Source organism: Electrophorus electricus, chromosome 13, assembly GCF_013358815.1.
Source record: "Electrophorus electricus isolate fEleEle1 chromosome 13, fEleEle1.pri, whole genome shotgun sequence".
Classification (NCBI taxonomy): domain Eukaryota; kingdom Metazoa; phylum Chordata; class Actinopteri; order Gymnotiformes; family Gymnotidae; genus Electrophorus; species Electrophorus electricus.
The window spans coordinates 18,619,599-18,639,682 of NC_049547.1; the positions used below are offsets into that span (position 1 = coordinate 18,619,599).

Consider the following 20,084-nt stretch of genomic DNA (forward strand, 5'->3'; position numbering starts at 1 on the left):
TTACAAGATAAAGTATCCAGTATCATACATACACATATCCCGTTTGTAACAAACTAAACCACTTGAAAATATGTCGAAAGTTCAGCATGTTATGATTATTTTAAGTGCGGATGTTCTACCTTCACTGACAGCATTAGGAGATACAGCTGCTCTAGAACAATATGTCAGCTGCATTGATTCACAAGATTCACTCGCAAGGTAAAGGAGCAAAAAAAAAAAAAAAAAAAAAAGCAGTCTGATTACAAGATAAATAAGCAAACAAAATGCAGTCTGATTACAAGCTAAAAGCAAACAAAATACAGTCTGATTACAAGGTAAAGGAGCAAACAAAATGCATTCTGATTAAATTGTAAATGTGTTTTATTCTGTTGAGTGGTGGAAGTAAAGTACAATGTCTGACACATCCTATATTTTAAACTAATCTTTGAAAATTAGCTTAGAGGTCAGCTACTACTTCCACACTTCATATCATGCATTTGTATTGAGGGCTAACGTGTTGGGTTTCAGGGATGGTAGGCTGTGGACCAAATCACTGTGAGGCATATGAAGGTGGGATACAATGTTTTGAAACACAAAGATGAATTTTCTTGCATCTACAATTAGCATAAGTTCTTTCAATGCATATTATTATTTAAAATTGTATAGTTATGTTTACAATGATATGTTGAGAGAGCCAACTCTCTGTTCTTCCCCAGGAAGGGGGGGTCAGCACCCCATCCCCCTAAGTTCTGCCTATAGGATGGCTGATAAATGACACATGGCAACACATGGGCTACAGTAGTTAGTAACACCTCTCATGAGTATTATGCCTATAGCCCGTCAGTAATTCTGGGTCCAGTTCATAGCACCTGAATGCCTTTAGGGTTAAAGATGAAGGGATGGATTTCCAGACATGGTTTTGGACACCCAGACACCCAGTCTTGGACTAAATTGTAGTAACAGTGGTGAAACTAGACCATAGTCTTAATCTGGGTTGGGAAACTGGATTTTCTAGATTAGTTTCTAGTTTACATTTCAAAGGTTCACAAAATAATTTGGTATCTTCGATTTTGTTGAACATAACACATGAAAACTGCATATTTAAAATAAAACTATATATTTATTAGTATTCCCAGTAGATACTAATTTCACTGTCACGATCAGTCGCTCCCGGGTTCCGTGTTTTCCCTGTCTTGTGTTTTTTAGTTCCATGCCATAGTGTCGTTTTCTCCACCCCTCGTTTGATTTTCCACACCTGTCCCTCGTTAAGTTCATGTATTTAAACCATGTCTTGATCCCTGTGTTTTGCCTGTTCATTGAATTTGTGAATGAATTTTGGAATGTGTTTGAATGTTAGGCTTGATGGTTGTATGTTTATTTCATATGGTTGTGTTGGTTTGTACTCCGTGTTTCCTAGCCCTGTGTTTTCCCTAGCCTTAGTTATAGCCTGCTTCCCTGTTTGCCTTCGTGTGTGTTTATTTAGTTTACTCATGTATCCCCGTGCTCGCCTTGTCGGCTCTATGACCCTGGACTGCTTTAATGACTCTGATTTTGGATTTGCCCCTATTAAATCTCACTCTTCTCTGCACATGCGTGCACCTCCTTACTGCTCAATGTTACACACTGTAGATAGTGGTCTCTTATACTCTTCTTGACATTAACAAAATGTGGCACAGATTATATGTGTGTGTGTGTGTGTGTGTGTGTGTGTGTGTGATGCCACCAAAAGGTGTTTTACCTTGCTTTTGTCACTGTCAAGAAAGAAAAAAGAAAATGCCTCTTAATTTAAGACTAATAGCAACTACCTAGCTGTCACAGTAAGAGTGTTACTAGAGTATCCCAAGCTACATTTAGTATGAAAACGTTTGAGCCCTTGAGCTCTAGTATTAAAGGGCAGTGTAATAGTTGACAGTTATCCAGCAGTGTTGAATGAACTCTTGCAGTGCTCATTTATGTCCAGCTAATTCTGCCAGATCAGGCAGAATACATCCTATATGTGCTCAGTATTCAGAAGACAGCATCTCCTTAGAGGTCAGAGAAGAGACTCCTGTGCATTACAGAGGAAATAGTGAATTTAAGTCATAAGATACTGAGCAGTAGGACTAGCTTCAGTATCTGGTCTTAATCCTGTTTAATCCATTCTTCTCCTGCAATTGACATGTTTTCATTCCAATCAAGCAGGACCACACATGATGCAACTAATCAGTTGTTTGAAGGACTACAAACTGATTAAACAAATGTAAATAGGTGTTTCCACTTGGTTGGAATGAAAACTTAAGACACACCGATCCTTTGCAGATAAGATTGAGTACCCCTAACCTAAACAGAAAATGCAGTTCATACAGATATTCTATGTCATGATTTAGATCAACACATGGGTTTGGGGGAAACTGATTCAGATACATGTTGTGGATTTTGGGCATGACAATGCTTAATCTGCCACTGTGATAGAAAAGATTGGATTATAAAGAAATAAATGTTAATGTAAAAAAGGGAGGTTTACTTTGGGCCTTCCATCAGAAGGCCAGTTTAGCACCAGGGTAAATGCCCTGTGCAAACTATGCTTATTATTAGTAACTACAACTTTTCACAAACATGTACGTTTAATCTTGCTGTGATAATACTTTACTACTTTAATATAATGCACCCAATTTTTATGCTGCTATGAATAAATATACATTGAACACCAAATATCCTAATTTCCTATCAGGGGACTGTACCAAACTCTTCTAAAAATATGTCCTCCTAGCATAGCATCAGTCCTATCAGTCATAGCCTGATCAGCTCTCCTCAAAGACCCAGACAGGTGAGCAGTTGTCTGGACAAAGCATGCTATCTATGAAACCCAAGCCATGCACCACCCTCTTTTTTTCCATTAGATGTGTTAAATATACTGTCATCAAAGGCAAACCTTTGTTTAGAAGACCTTGGTTGGTGGGTTATCTTAGGGTTAGCTTTGCCAACATCATAACTGCCTCACTTCTGGTGATGCACCATTAAATTATAGTGTGACTATAAATATCTTTTTAAACCCATCCAACAAATAAGATGATAGGGTCCAACATGTCTTTTTGGATGGCCTGATTGTGTTTCTGTGGCTGTATGCACACCCTATTTTCCCTTTTCATGCTTGTGTTCAAACTCTGCTTGCCTTGAACGTGTGACATTTTTGTACAGTGTGGTACAGTAATTTCTCGCTTCCTCTCCCTCTTTCTCCTGGGGCAAGATCATAGAATGGGAGGGGTAAGGAAAGAGGGGGAGGGGGGACCTGCCCAAGTGCTTTTGGCTGGGGCTCTGTCTCCTTCTCCTTCTCCTTTCCCAAGGGGCACAGCCTTCAGGGGTCATTTGTTTGATTATGCTGACTGTCCCCAGCCTCGGCAGTACACAATAAAGGCCTGACATAGCAGCATGCTTGCCTTCTGTGTCCTGCAGATACTCATCATGAGTGTCAGGACATACCAAGGTTAGTGGTCACTGGGACGGCGCTTGTAGGCGAAGGGCTTGCCAAACGCACTTGGCTGATGAATGAATGTCACATGGAAAAGAGGGTGAGGCAGAAAAAGAGGTGAAAAGAGAGGGAAAGATAGGGAGAGGGGATTACAAAGGTTATAGATATCCCAACTCCAAATCACCAACCTCAACACTGACAACCTACCACATCTTCTGTGATTTAAAGCCATTCATGGCAAAAAGCTGTCTGAAAAACAGCAGCAAAATTTTAACATGGCAGGAGGACAGATAAAAAGAGAGAATGAGAGAGAGAGAAAGAGAGAGAGAGAGAAAGCCTTGTTCTACTCTCAGGAGGGACTGTGTGTTATTGTGGTATGCCTACATCCAATTTGTTCTAAAGGTTGCAACAAATGTACTAATTTTGTTTTTGTGTTTTTTAACTATGTACACACACAAAATATTATTTGTAAAATACTGCCCTTTGATCTAGACAGTCAGGTCAGTGACAGTCTGTGTGGGATACTTTACAGCAGCAGTGTATTTCAAGCCTCAAAAAGGTCTCCCAAATGCCAAACTACAAATAGTTTCTTTATAATTTTTGGGTGAACATAAAAAATCATTATTTGTAAAATGTAAAACTTCTTGGTAATTACTTAATAATTCATATTACATTTAATCAAACTGGAGCAGTAATGTAAGAAGTCTCCTACCCATAACATGCTGGAGAATCATGATTACAGCAGTGAAATATTTGTCTACACCTCTTTCTAAATAGAATATCCCAACAGAGAGAAGTTTATTACTCATATAATGCAGAATTGCGCACCAACCTTCCTATTAGTTTATCAGTATTTGCACAATCCGAAAATCTGCTAAAGTGAAATACTTTTGCTTTTAAGACTGAATTAAAGTTTGAAATCTTCTGCTTAGGTACTAAATATAAAGCAAAGAATTGCTATGAACGTATTTTTAACTAGAAAAAGCAAGTAAAATGCTGACTGTTTAAGAGAAGGCAATGGCAAGGAGAAAAGGGCATTGGTATTTTGGACTCTTGACTATCCACCTTGGAAAGAGGGAGGGAAAGAGGTTTGGAGAATGAGGGGTGGGGGGGGAGTTATTCTTGTCACAAACCCTTTTGTCTGCATCTGCTGACTGCTTGCCCATAGCCAACAGCATGCTTTAACTGTTTTGTCACCTCCTCGCCTCGCATGGATCAGCTGTGGTGCTTTTGTTACAGCCATTGTGTAGGATAAGCCTCACAGGCTGCTCTGTCCCACAGGAAACGCTGCCGAGTCAAGCAGCACACAGGCCACATCAATATTACATACACCCTCTTTATTGCTCCTGATTTGGTCAGACTGAAAAAAAAACAAAACAAAAATAAAATGCATAAGATTCAGCTTAACCAGCTGTCAATCGGAGCCATTCAGGAAGAATTATGGATAATAGTCTAGAAACCATGAAGGTAGCCATTACTGTTGGGCACGATGTCTCACCCACAGCTCTGTGTTCCATATGACTTTGAATTTATTTTTTTGTGTGTTTTTCTGTTTTGGTCACAGCTGAAGAGTTCAGAGCTATAACCTTTAGGATTGGTTTAGGATTAAAAAAAAAAAAATGTCATTAATAACAAAGTCTTTTTACTTTTTAAAATTAAATCAAATTTGCAATAGCAAAAAATCCTAATAAAGCTAGTAATGTGTTTTTGTAGTTTGTATTGTAGTTTATGGCATAGAAACTAGGAATAAAAACAAGACATAGGAAACTACTAAGAGTGGTCTGCACTAACGTCATTTATGTGTGCCTAAGTGCAAAATATAGGAATGGGACACCAGTGTATGTGCTCCTGTGCAATCAATTATTTGGCAGTGTCGAAGTTTCTACCTCACAGTTGCCAGTGATGACAGTATGGAGAGGCTACCTTATGAAAAGAAGGATATTATATTTCAGTGGAGGGTAAGGGGAGGAGATTAAGCACAGGAGGGGAGTTAAGACTGCTTTCACCCAGAATTCATTCACCCTGTAATGTGTGCTTGGTCTATCTAAACAACCATCTTCCCCTAAACCCCTGTGTTTGTTGTATAAATATTGATTGATGAGTGACTTAGCTCCTGATAACTGCCAGACAAACCAAGGACTGCATGGGCAGAAGGGGGAGTCCTGTGTCTGCATTTGTATGGATGGATGTTATGGACAAGAGGTACAGATGTGGATTGTAAACCCAGCCACACAGGGCTAAAGTTTACCTTAGAATGGGTCATTCATTCATTCATTCATTCATTCATTCATTCAATCATTTTATTTCTTTAATGAAGCATGAGCGCGTAAGAGAAAGTCCTGATTTCCTCACTAAGGTTAATCATTAAAGAGGAGGACTCTGTTTTCTCTTTCACTGACTCGACATCTCCTATTCATACGTGGTATATCTTGGTGCTTATATCTGCAAAGCCCCCAAGTAAGCAGTGATAAATTAAGAAGTTCTCTAGTAAAAATTATAAGAAAAATCCTGATTATTTGGAAAAAATTAATTAATTAAAAATGTATATTATATTAAAACATATTAAAACATTTTTTAACATTGTTGATTCTAGTGATAATTTCTAAATATCCAGGTGTCTCAAATGGAAAATATGAAGTTGCTTTATTTGTTTGTTTTAGAGTTATACAGCTGAACTAAGCCTTTTAAATGTTTAAAACAATCTCAGTGGCTCTGTGTCCATAAACCTTGCCTTGGTCTGAGAGCAGTGGCTCTTTTTTCATTGTGCTGGCAGATAGATTTTAATAATAGCTGGCCTATCTCTTATTTTGCATACTATATCGTGTTTCCTGATTCTACCCAAAGCCTTCTGTGAAGAGACTTCCCTCTTGCTAACAGCAGAAACTATAGCACGGCAAAAGTCAATAAGCAGAAAATACACATATACTTAAAAATGAAAGACACAAGGAAATTAAGTTATTAAGTGCTATTTGTGAAAGTGTGTTATCATAAAGAGATCAGTAGTAAATGATAAAATACACGCACGTGCGCATGCACACACACACACACACACACACACACACACACACACACACACACACCTCTCTCTCTCTCTCTCTCTCTCTATCTATATATATATAAAGTCAAACACACACACACACACACACACACACACACACACACACACACACACACACAGGTTTCTCTTTTATTTAAATACACTATTCTATAATCTCATTCAGCCTTACTTTAAAATAGATGTAGGCATTTGACATAGGAGCAGTATGGAAGGCTGAATAATTTCAAGAGATAATGGGCTGACAGTGAGCAAATATGTCTCAAGGCCAGGGGGATAAGAGCTTTCTCTCTCTGTCTTTCTCTGTCTCTCCTTTGCCCCCCACCCCCAACACACACACACACACACACACACACTCTCTCTCTCTCTCTCTCTCTCTCTCTCTCTCTCTCTCTCTCTCTCTCTCTCTCTCTCTCATGGTTGAGAAAATAAAGTTGTTTGGGGTCTGGAGGGTAGATCTGAGCTTACTGTCAAAAGAACATCTTTCTGTTCAACATGAAACATGTACTGTGTGCCTTGTATATTAATCAATAGCATGTATGAGGTAAGTCTTTCCCACATGATACTTAGCTGGAGTGCCACTGAGACAAACAAATCACAGGTTTCCCTCTCTACAAGAAGCTTTTATGTTCGCTGTGTTGCAACTGTCCCTGTGCCCTTCATGCCCAGAACAGAATCCTGCTGGTGCTGCTGGGCAAATACATACGGCTGCATTGGAGCTGCTGATTCAGCACCAGCCTTGACAAAACCAATTCTTCATACTTCACAATTTTAAGCATGCACCATATGCCCATTTCTCAAAAAGGTTTATGGGGTGTTTGTGTGTGTGTGTGTGCGTGCCTGTGCATTTATATATAAGTCACATCTAACAAGGGACTTTCAGTTATTTGTCTCCTATGGAAGACAAATTTCCATGAAACATTTTGTACACCTTGACTTTGATTAAACATGGCCATATTTACTCATAACTACACTTACCAAGATAAACAATGACATGTCCACCCAAATTTAACAGAGAAAGGTCTATGACCTAGAGGAGGGTCTGAGGTCAAGCTCAGACAGGACAAAGGTTGCAAAGTCATTTGTCTCATGTTGCAGTCCAATGAAAGACGAGATGGGGTGGGCAGAGAAGGACAGAGGGACATATGGAGCTGGGGGGTGGGGGTGAACAGAACGGCCTAAGGAGCCAAAGCAGAGAAGAGGAGGAGCAAGGCAGCTTGGAGCTGGGTCTTTCTTGTCTGGCAAAAGAAGAGATCTGGCACTGATACTAATGAAATGAAGAGGCAGTGAGGGAGAGACAGAGGAAGTATGGGGGGTGGGGGGGGGGCGCAATGGGAGTGATGCCAGGGTTTGGAGAAAGGCGTGCACATGTGCTACAGATGTGCCCCCCTCCACAGCAAAATAATGACATGATCACTGAGCCGACAGCATGTAAAGTAAAGTGGGAGAGGACGGATGGATGTGAGGCCAAAAAAAGAATCCCCCACAGAAGTCCCAACACCCCCGTTTTCTAACCTATTTTCACATCTACATAATTAATATATTTTATATCACCGTATGCTGGCTCTTAAAGTATTTCTGAATGGTTAAGTCGAATATTTTAGTTATAAACATGCATAGTTTATAACTATATAGTCTGTATAGTGGAAGAATGAGAGAGCTAGGAAGATTTCCAGTTTTCTAATGAACCATTTGACAATAAAGTCTCAAGGTATGATGTAAATCATTGCAAAAAAGCCCAATGTCAATAACATAATTCAGGATATTACCCATCCTCTTAAACTAGAGCTATATCATTAATTTAAACCACTTCTTACTCCCAAATGTCTATCTAACTAAATTTGGATATGAATAAAACAAATAAACATGGCAATTATTCCATCTGCATACATGACTGACTCCTCCTGTAGAGGAGTACTCCAGCGTTTCGTTCTGAGCCATGCTAAAACTGCTCTCTGCTTCCAGTAAGGCTGCCGCCCTTGTGATGGCTATTAACAGCCCTGTTCCTGATGGGTCACAGGTCCTGTCATGACAAGAACAAGATCTCAGTTCATGGCAGCCACTACTTAACACTAAGAGGCAATTAAAGGAACTAGACATACAGCAGCATGGTATCATATGTGAGGCATGTGATGTTCTTTTGGCTTCTTGGTGATTAGGTTCAGCCCATCGACTGAACTGAGATCTATTTTTACATATAATGTGTACATTAAAACACCTAAATAATATGACAAAACCTTTGTATTGAAAATGTTAGCTAATAAGTCAGATCCATAATATAATACATAATAAGACTAAAACTGAGAGCTTGTGTAAATAATTTTTTGTTTTTGGCTTTAACTATAAAAAAGAAGGCTCAGAACCCCTTTGTGCAACTTTCTCACCATGAATAAGTAATTTTGTGTAGTCTAAATGCATTACCCTCCCATCTAATCACGTATCAGCCTGTTTCCACAGTGAAGTAATGCTGCTAGCCCACTTACAAATTTCTAGCGTTCCGTACCCATATTACTAACGTCAATGGGAAAGTAAATGAGTGCAAAATGGAATGGAAAGCTATGCACTCTACACTAAATTATATCACTGTCTTTAGTTATCTATAAGGTAAACTGCATGACATTAAGCTTTGTGCTATTGTATTTGTGTTTTACACAGGTGTTGCATGCAAACAGTTTCTGATGTTCATTTTAGACTGAATTTGTACAAATTCCAACTTATGTCAGCCTGACTTTTACAAAAATATTTGTCTAGTTAATTAACAGCAGTCAGTCATTAGTTGAAAGACATTGATTTTGGGCAGAAATACTCATAGTAAAATATCATGGAAGGGAGAGTGAAGTTCTCCAGATCACCTCTGCTAATGTTTAACCAGCACACAGAGGGAAATCATTTTGTATTTCAGAACTGGGAGAAGGGACCAGGAGAAAGAAGAGTCCAAAAACAGCATTAATAGAGATTTATAAAAAAGCAACAAATTAAAATGCCTCAAATGAATAATAATGTTGTATGGTAAATTCATTTAAAGAGGAAAAGATTTCTGAGTTAAATCCTGTTAGCTGAAACCTTTGTCCTAGCCAGCATTTATCTGATATTTATATACTGCGCCAAGAATGAAAATACACAAACATGTACCTGATGAAACACATATAAAATAATATTTACAGCTTCCAACAACTGTAGTCAAACACAAAAATGACAGAATTGCACAAATATTTTGTATTGCTATATTGCCTCTGTATAAGATGCAACTTAAGTCTGTTATACTGAATGGGCTTTGAAGTTTTTGGAACCAGAGCCTGATCAAATTCAAGCATTTATCTATTATGTTGTGCTATCCTTTTATTATAAATGCTCAAATGACTGCATATACATATTATTTATGTTTAAGTTAAAATGTTCTGTTATACACTTGTTAGACATGTTTGTTTGTTGTCCATTTGTATTGGTTAGCTTAAAATATTTCAATTGTATAATGACGTACTACACTATCATGCTGTATGGTGCAAGCAGAATTATTGTGACCTGATAGCTCTCAAAGACAATAGTTTGCATCATCTGACCAGTCAGTTTATATCACATGACAGAGGTCACTACAGAACACTTATTGTAATAGCTTCCATCCCAGCTGCACATGCTTCAACACCACAATGGGTACAAGTTAGACAGTGACTTTAGACCAATGTATAACCAGATTTGGAAATTAGACACCTTTACTTAAAACAACGTTATTGCTGACAAAATCATCTACTTATGCCTATATGCGGTTTAGATGACACCATTTACCTATGGAAGCCAATTTTTCCCCCTGCAGAATAGAGAGTCATGGGTTTGCCCAGAGATTGAAAGCAGGACAGGTGATAGTCAGAAAGAGGAAATGAAACCACAGCCATCTTCATACACATGCTCATGTAGTCTAGAGGTTAGCAACCTGGTGGAACAGTATGGAAACCTATCTGTCTGCAGGAGAGGAGTGTGTGAGGCCTGCACCCTCTGTAGCAGGCAAAGGGGTAGTCATTTCTGCTTTAATTGCTAACATTCTTTTCTCTTGAGCTATGCTGGATAATACAGTCCAAGAACAAGGGTAAAAAGAGATTAATGTCAGATAATAGATGGTGGCATGTAAAGGAAGTATCAGTACAGTCTTTGAACTTTTCCCTGTCTCCAAAGGACAATTAATAATGAAGGCCTGTGGGGTAGGTCATACCAGGCATAGAAAAGAGTAGGTGCAGACATGAAGGAGGGGAGAGGAGAGAAACAAACACAAAGATAGACCTGGGGTGGAAGGTGAGTTGTCCCTGATCTGGCATTATTGATCTCTTTGAGTTGGGGTAAGGCAGGACTGATCACAGACTCATGTACTTATTTGTTCATGTTCCCAGAAACTGTCATTGAAAGGTGCATGGTAAAAAGGAAAGGAAATAGAAAATAACTATTCCCTCATCTTTGTAATGTTCTTTTCATCAGATATCTTAAAAAGGACAAGAAAAGGGAGAAGTCAAAGCAAAGCCAAATAGTCATCCAAAAAGACAAACCTTCCTCTTTAATACCAGAAAACAGAGCAATTGAATTATAAGTATGGACATCTGATAGGCAAAGACATGAGGATGAGAGCTCTTGAAGTCAAAGGAGGTCTCTGTGCATCTGCTGTGGGGATACTGCCACCAACACACTTTCAAAAGGGCTCAAAGATCACAGGATCAGAGAAAGAAAGAAAGAAAGAGAGAAAGAGAAAGACTTTAGCCTCGTCTATGCACTACTCAGACTGGCAAGGGAGGAGGGGAGGGGAGGTAGAAGAAGAGGGAGGGTGGAGGGGTGGTTTGGCTCAGGCTGGGTGTAGACTCAGGGGCTTTGACAGAAGAGCCTTGAACTATTTTGTGGGTGAAAGATGAGACCTTCCCAGAGCTGTCATAAAAATGTCTCCTTATCCCAGTGGGGCCAAGGGACCCCACCCCTCTCAGACCTCTTGAATGCTGCTTGTGATGTGATACAGTAAGTGTGGAAACTGCCCCTGAGAACCAGGACCAGGGCGTTTGGACAGAAAATGGGACTTTGACTAACAATGCCGAACTGTGCTGCTAGATTAAACAGGTGTTCTCTCTAATCACACAGTCTTGAGTATTTAACATGCTCATTTTGCTGCTCCTCACACTTTCTTCATTTGTCAGATATAATACATTGTTCCAGAGCTCTGATATGTATATTTAGGGAATTAAGAAGGTATGGGTATGGTTACCTTCCATGGGGATCTTAGAAATGTGGCCAAATGTAGTGATCAAGTTCAGTGACACCTTCGGGAGGGATAATACATACTAAATTCAGTAGCTAATAATAACGAGAAGAGAAGATACCGTGGCTTTGCCACTCTACCTGATTTTGTTTTTTGTTTCTTTTTTGGTAAACTTAAACTCCGGGCTCATTATGTATTAATTAATCTTAAGGCACACTATTCAGTAACTACTGTGAATTATTCAGTAACCACACTGAAAGGTATGTAGTTATGACAAGGAGTACAGGAGTTTAAGGCTTTAAGTAACTTTCACATTGAACACAATGTTCTGCCTTCATTCTAATCATTTATTACATCATCAACCTGAAAACTGAAAGGTAAATATGAGTGAAGCTGCCTTATACTGGGGAGGCATCAGTGAGGAGAAGGGTGAAGGATAAACAACTGAACTTGAAAGAAGATGGCAAGCACAGAGGGTGCAACATGAGTACAGGAAAGGCAATTAACAGACCTCTTTAATAGCAGACTCTGCTCATTCCACCATGAGAATTGCAACAATTATGTCATTAAAAACTTTGTAAGTGGGAAGAGTGGAAGAAGGGCAAATGCAGGCTTTTTTTTGAAAAGCGTAAAGAGGGAAATGGAGAGGACGAATGAACCAAGAAGGCCAAACTCCAACAGAAGCCTCATAGGAGAAGGAAGCGTATTACTGGTACATACTGCATTAACATAAAACATAAGCAAAGCAGAATGCATATTCATTCAGGAAGAGCTAGAAATGTGGAATTTTGATGCTAAAAGGTCTGCTAAATCGGCTGACGTTCCACTTTCATGCCTTGCTGTCACAGGTGGAAAAGAGGGGAAAAAATTATGTCCTTTAGCAATAGAGTAAAACAGTGTGTGTGTGTGTGTGTGTGTATATATATATATATATATATATATATATATATATATATATATATATATATATATATATATATATATATATATATATATATATATATAAACGCTAGTCAAAACACACACACCTCTGACAGCCAAGTCAGAGGTAGACAAACTCATTGCCCACCTTCTGTGTGTGATTTGCATTAAAAATCTAATGTTCCTTGTGTGGGGGAAAAAGACAATAATCCAGTGGTCTTTGATACAGCCCTGGTTGTGCTGCACACCTGCCCAGCCTGTTCTTGCTATGCAAATCAATTTATCCCTCACTTCACTTCTCTTGCAACAACAGTCTTATTCATGGTATCATGCATTTTCTTCCACAGCCATGCAAATCCCATATTTATGCATGAAAATAAGGAACTCCTCTCCTAAATGTTTTCCTGGTTGCAAATCATATTCCTTTATATCTGCAACCTTAATAACCCTAGGTTTGGATATGCTGCAAATTAAACAGGAAGCAAAAGGGGGTATAGAATATTGTCATTACTCAGTGAGGACAACTGTATGATATAAGAGTGCTATATTGTCAATACTCATTGTGGACAACTGTAGGATATAAGAACAGTGTTTTTGTTTACCATATTTTCTGTGGACCTAAAACATACTATCCATATTTTAGGTATTCAGTATACACACAGCAAACTGCATTTGACAAGGACAGTTGGGCCTCAAAAATCAGTCTTGGCAATATCAAACAGAGAGCCACATGACTGCTACAGCTAACCAACTCAGTTACATCACCTCAGGAACGAAGGGAGAGAATGGTGTGTGAGGAGGTACTCAAGTCTCTTCACCTCAGGAACAAGGGGACAGAACGATGTGTGAGGAGGTATCCAAGTCTCTTCACCTCAGGAACGAGGGGAAGAACAGTGTGTGAGGAGGTATTCGAGTCTCTTCACCTCAGGAACGAGGGGAGAGAACGATGTGTGAGGAGGTATTCGAGTCTCTTCACCTCAGGAACGAGGGGAGAGAACGATGTGTGAGGAGGTATTCGAGTCTCTTCACCTCAGGAACGAGGGGAGAGAACGGTGTGTGAGGAGGTATTCGAGTCTCTTCACCTCAGGAACGAGGGGAGAGAACAGTGTGTGAGGAGGTATTCGAGTCTCTTCACCTCAGGAACGAGGAGAGAGAACGGTGTGTGAGGAGGTATTCGAGTCTCTTCACCTCAGGAACGAGGAGAGAGAACGGTGTGTGAGGAGGTATTCGAGTCTCTTCACCTCAGGAACGAGGAGAGAGAACGGTGTGTGAGGAGGTATTCGAGACTCTTCACCTCAGGAACGAGGGGAGAGAACGGTGTGTGAGGAGGTATTCGAGACTCTTCACCTCAGGAACGAGGGGAGAGAACGGTGTGTGAGGAGGTATTCGAGACTCTTCACCTCAGGAACGAAGGGAGAGAACGGTGTGTGAGGAGGTATTTAGGAACAAAGGGAGAGATAGGTGTGTGAGATGAGACTCAGCACTCATTGTTTTAAAACATGTAAAGGAGATCAGCAAAATACTGAATTAAGTGTGTTAGTTTTCGATAAAATGTTTTTACAAATAAATTACTCTTACATTTTCTGGATATTATCGATATAATAAAAGGAAAAAAGCAGGTTTGCAACTCTACCTCCAAAATAACTTTTTTTGTTATAATCAGGACACTAAGCTCAGATGTGCTAGCTACTACATTATGCGCATAAGTCTTTCTTATTAAAAAAATATTTCTTATAAAAATATGATTATCTGTAGATATAAAGTGCTTCTTTATGCTAACTGGCAAGATTCTGGGACTTCACTGTTACCAACAATTTTACATAATGGGGGTACAAATAATGTTGCACTGCAAAAGTACATGATAGATATTTCACAAATAATAAATAAATAAATATTTATGAACTACATTGAAGTATATTGATTAATTATATTAATATTTATGTTTTTATTTTGAGGTTGATGCCACACATAAGGTTGTTGGATGTTACCACACATAAATCGACCACAATCATATAAGGACACACACACATAACCCAAAACACTGTAATGAACAGAGCTCACCTCAAAATCGTTGGCCTTATTGTAGTGCATGTTGAGGGCGCGATACAGCTCACAGTCTCGACTGACCATTAGTTCCTCTGCTCCAGTCACACCATCGTTGATGGCCTGGCGGGCAAACTTTTCCATCTGGATGTAGTAGAACTCACGGAAGTTGCTAAACCACTTGATCAGCTGAGACGTAATGCAACGGTTGAACTACAGGAACAGAGATTGTAAGATTTAGCACTCCATTTTATATTTAAGACAAGTATTATACTCACTAGAACATGTAAATTTGACACCATGTCAATGTGATACATTTGTATAGCAAAGCAATGCAAAACATTTTCTTTTTTAACTTTTTTTGTGAAATACTAATTAAGATCATAACCTTTCAGTAATTTGTTACATTTTCATATGTGCAACTATTGCAGGGTAACCTGAAGTTGCTTTAGTTCAGTGCAAACATTTGCAAGGTAAGACATTTATTTCTACAATTGTGTTTGTTTCATATTGTCCTTGAGAATAATGAGTTGGCAAATACACCTTTGGTTGTGAAAGAGCGGTCAGGGGTTCTGGGGGAGGCTTACATGATCAGTGTAGATTTGTGCAGTTATGCACAAATGCAAACAGTTCAGGGTTGAGTGGATGAAATTATAATTGTGTTAACAGCCTGTAAAGTACTGACAGCAAATTTCCATATCAAGTAGCTCAGTTAATTCTGATATGCCCTAGGGCTGCCCCCCCAGTCACCACCACTAATAATATCCGCTAACGGGTGAAATTGAGCGAATAAACAAAATTAAATAAAAAAAGCACGCAACAACCTAGTTGTGCTACAAACATAGTGTTAGAGTCATAGTGCATTCAGATAGTGTTAGTATAGTATGTTCAGATTTACAAACATAGTATTAGAGTTATAGTGTGTTCAGATAGTATTACTGTTATAGTGCATTCAGATAGTGCTAGTTATAGTGTGTTCAGATTTGTAGGCAAACAATTGTCATTAAGTGATTTTGGGAACTACCATGATCCAGTGACGTTAGTATGCAAATTAACAAACGAACATATCAGGATAGCCATGTGTGTTTCACCTTTGACCTGTAACCTCAACAAATGACTTGCATGACACAAGTGTGACAAGGTTTTGTGTGTTCATTTAATACATTCTTTGTACTAATGCACAGTAAAGTAGCTATTATTGCATCAGATGTTTGTTTTCTGGACAAACAGAAGCAATATAGTGTGTGTGTGCGCGCGCGTGTGTGTGTTTTGGATACATGGGTACATCTTTTCCAAGTATGTGAATGTGCAGAACAGCTGAGGTGCATATAGCCATAAATGCAGCAGGCTTTGGTTACTATGGCGATCATTAATCCCTCAGTCCCCTTCCACACTTCCTGGCATCATTTATTATGAGCAATTATCTACTTGTGTGAACATGCGGATACATGTTTAGATGACAGTTGTCCAGGGGAAAGGGGAAGAAAATGGAAAAAAAGAGGTAGAGAGAGAGAGAGAGAGAGAGAGAGAGAGAGAGAGAGAGAGAGAGAGAATGTAGCTGTTGGAGAAAGAAACCCATCTTGTGTGTAGGTAGATGTAATTACCATGTGGAAACTTGTCTTCATGCTCTCAAATTTAAGATAATGAAGTCAATGAGAATTCATAGTGGAGGAACCAAGTTAGTGGGAGAACCACAGTGGGATGATGGGTGCCCTAAGAGGCCAAGGCAGGAGTGTAATTACTGTAGCACTGCAAGAATTCCTCACACATAATTAAACAGAAAATAAATTGTCATCATTCAAATGCCCCAATTCTGCAGAAGTTCAAACATGTACTTAACCTCTCCAAGTAGCATACATTCAGACTGCATGGTACTTCATCCTTCTCAGCATATTGTAGGGAAAGACTAGAGAGAGAGAGAGAGAGAGAAAGAAAGAAAGAAAGAAAGAAAGAAAGAAAGAAAGAAAGAAAGAAAGAAAGAAAGAGAGGAAGAGAGAAAGAGGAAGTGCAAAGGGGACACCCAGCAAGCAAGAGAGGCTAGAAGGGTGAGAGAGAGAGAGAGAGAGAGAGAGAGACAGACGCACAGAGAGAGACAGGCAGAGAGAGAGAGAGAGGGAGAGAGAAGCAGGGCTATCTGATTTCCTGGTTAGCCATTTCAAAAGAACTTCTATGTATAAGGATCTGCTGAACTGGGAGGGTTTCTTTTTTCCCGCTATACAGCAAAAATCACCGACCAAATAAGGAATAATGAACCCTAGCTGCCATGATGCATCTCCCCCTCAACCCCCAAGCCTCCAGTTAATTATTTTAGAATAAGAAACAAAACAGTCCAAAATCATAGTAGGTACAAACAGTACAAAATCATAGTGGGCTGCTCACTGGGGAATGAAAAGTACTTTGACATTGAGATTAGACCTGTCTATTGTCAAAATACATTGTCTCATATGATTGAAGCGCTCAGAAGAGAGGAATGCCACAGTGAGAGAAGGAGGTCCATTTCCAGAACAGACAGCAAATGATATAACGGGGACCACAGAAAAGTAAGTCCACATGACACCATTTGGCTAAGTAGTATAAAGGGAGTTTAAAGCTCATTGTTGCCAGTCAGAAAAACCAGAGTTAAAAGTCAAAAGGGCTGCACTGCTGGAATGTGACAACTCAGCAGTTAAGGACCTGCATTATCTGCCTGTCTAGGCCCACACATATACACACACACACACACACACACACACACACACACACACACACACACACACACACACACACACACACACACACACACACACACACACAGCAATAGGGTAACTAACACATCAACACAAATACCCAGAATTTCCTGAGAATAACACTGGCAAGGATGAAAGAAAAATGGGAAATATCTGCATAAAGGACAAAATTAACAGAAAAATTAAGGACAAAAGAAAACTTAAAGACATGCAAATAACCAAACTATTATACATTGATATGAGCAGGCTACACCATACACACTCAATCAACCATATTAAACTATATACAGAATATACAAAACAAACTAAAAGGTTTTTTTGTGTGTGTGTGTGTGTGTGTGTGTGTGTGTGTGTGTGTGTGTGTGTGTGCGCGCGCATATGTGTGCAAGCATGTGGATGCATGTGCGCATGTGTACAGGACAGGACTATTTCACACACTCATGCTCACAAGCCTGTGAAAGATTATTCCTTTAGTAATAGAGATCCCTCTCTCTGAGTCACAGGGGGGAAGACTTGACCCGTCATTCTGCACATTTCCTCTGTTAGCCATGGACAATACAGGCTTTCACATGCTCCATGCAAGCTGTTTCAGATGCTACTTATATGGGCTTTACCCCTCCCACCCCTCCCACCCCAGCACCACCAACACTTAAGACAGGCACACTAAACATGAATGTGGGAAAGGTCAGGATCTGTAGATTCTATTTTAGTGCCTCAATAGGTTAATGTTTCTTGATATTGATCTCTTAATAGCATCTGGCATTATTTCAGAAGAGAAGACCATGCCTAAACTAGTGGCTAAAATGTAAGATTGGACAACCCTACTGGTGATGCCTAGCTAACCAGTAGGCCTTGACCATGGTAGACTGACAAAATAGCTCCTATATACCTACTGTGACCCCTCATCATCAAAGCTCCTCTCCTCTGTTACCCATTTTAACCCTCTCCCCATCTTTACCCGTTTCAGTCACTCCTCTCAGTCTAGAAAGTCATGTAGTGCATATGCTTCAGGTATTATAAAAATTGGATTTTAGAGCTTACTTAAACAAGCTATCATGCTTGTGACAACTCTGACCCACCATTTATCCAGTATGAAAATAGTTGTAGATCATTTAACCAGTTTAACCAGGATGAAAGGAGATAGAGATTATTTTACCAGCTGATAAGAAGGGACAAAACAGACCTGTCAGACCATGACATTTACCTGACACTTTTAGCCAAAGCGACTTACAATTATGAGTGAGCACAATTTGAGCAATTGAGAGTTAAGGGCCTCGCTGAGGCACCCAACAGTGGCAACTTGGCAGCAGTGTGGCTTGAACTGGCCACCTTCTGATTACTAGTTGAATACCTTAACTACTGAGCTACCACTGCCTATGATCTAAAACAGACCTGTCAAATCATGACCTACAACAGATCCTGGTCACAAGCTTGGAACTAAACACAACAAACAGCTTTGCCTTCTGACTGCTCTGAATTTAAACAATGTTTTTATTTTTATTTTTCTAATACTGTGTATATGTTACATTTACATTTAACCCCCCCCCCCCCCCAAAAAAAAAACCTTTACAAGTAAATTCAAAAGATTGTTGCCAAAATAATACATGAAACCACTGAAATCATATATATTAATTATAAACAACAATAAAGGCTTAAGGAACTGCAAGTTAATGCACAATTTAAATTTAAGCAGGCTATTATATAGATGTTATGGTCAAAAGGTAGGGGCTTCTGTCATCCCATTAGAGATGAAATGGTTGTCAAATCAACTTATTTCCCACAGTCATTACTCTCTATTAAGATCTCATTACTGTGGTGAATAAGCCTCTTTAATTAGTTAGTCCCATAGCTTTCATTAGCTTATTACACTGTAATTATTACGTAATTTATGCTTAATTCTTTAACATATATACTTCTTATCTAGAAAATACATGGTGTCCTTTATTTCCTCTGGAAAAACAACAACAGTTCCCAGAACCCTGACCTTATTCTAGAATAATTTAATATACTGCATTTAAGAGTGGCATAACCTTGTCATATAAAGACAATACAATGAATCCAAGAACCACATAGTTTATTCACAGCTAATGACTAATGTCAGTAAATACTCTAGACTGTGGAAAGGTTTTCCCTGCCATGTTGTAGACACAAAAATGTAACAGACTCCATTACATGATGCTGTGCTTGCTGCAGACCCAGGGCATGTCCAACTGGGACTCAAAGGACCATCCTTATCTCATTTGAATAATGTGGCCTGAATCTGTCACATTATTTCTCGCCCATATGCCTGCTGCTTTATGCTTCAACCACAAATTAAATAGTAAATAAGAGACTCCATTGTTTTGTTGGTGTTGTCATTCTCTAGTTTGTTTGTTGCCCCTGCTGTTCCCTCTTCCGTGCACTTGCCTATTTCTCATGACTCCTTTCAGTTCATTCCATCAGCTACAATCCCCTAATTTACTTAGGAATAGTGAAACAAAGAGAAAGGGCAAATGGGAGCTTATGATGTACTAGTAATCTATCTATCTATCTATCTATCTATCTATCTATCTATCTATCTATCTATCTATCTATCTATCTATCTATCTATCTATCTATCTATCTATCTATCTATCTATCTATCTATCTATCTATCTATCTGAGAGTGAGGAGTGAGAGAGAGAGAAAGGAGTAAGCTGGGAGAGA

The 20,084-nt window shown here is 39.2% G+C and overlaps 1 protein-coding gene across 1 annotated transcript in view; it reads right to left on the reverse strand.

The window, feature by feature from the left end:
- Positions 1–20,084, reverse strand: part of prox1a (prospero homeobox 1a) — a 32,155-nt gene that overhangs the window by 3,486 nt on the left and 8,585 nt on the right. The window contains exon 4 of the mRNA XM_027020118.2: positions 14,692–14,886. Within this exon, the coding sequence (XP_026875919.2) occupies positions 14,692–14,886 (195 nt within the window). The remainder of the gene's footprint in view (positions 1–14,691; positions 14,887–20,084) is intronic.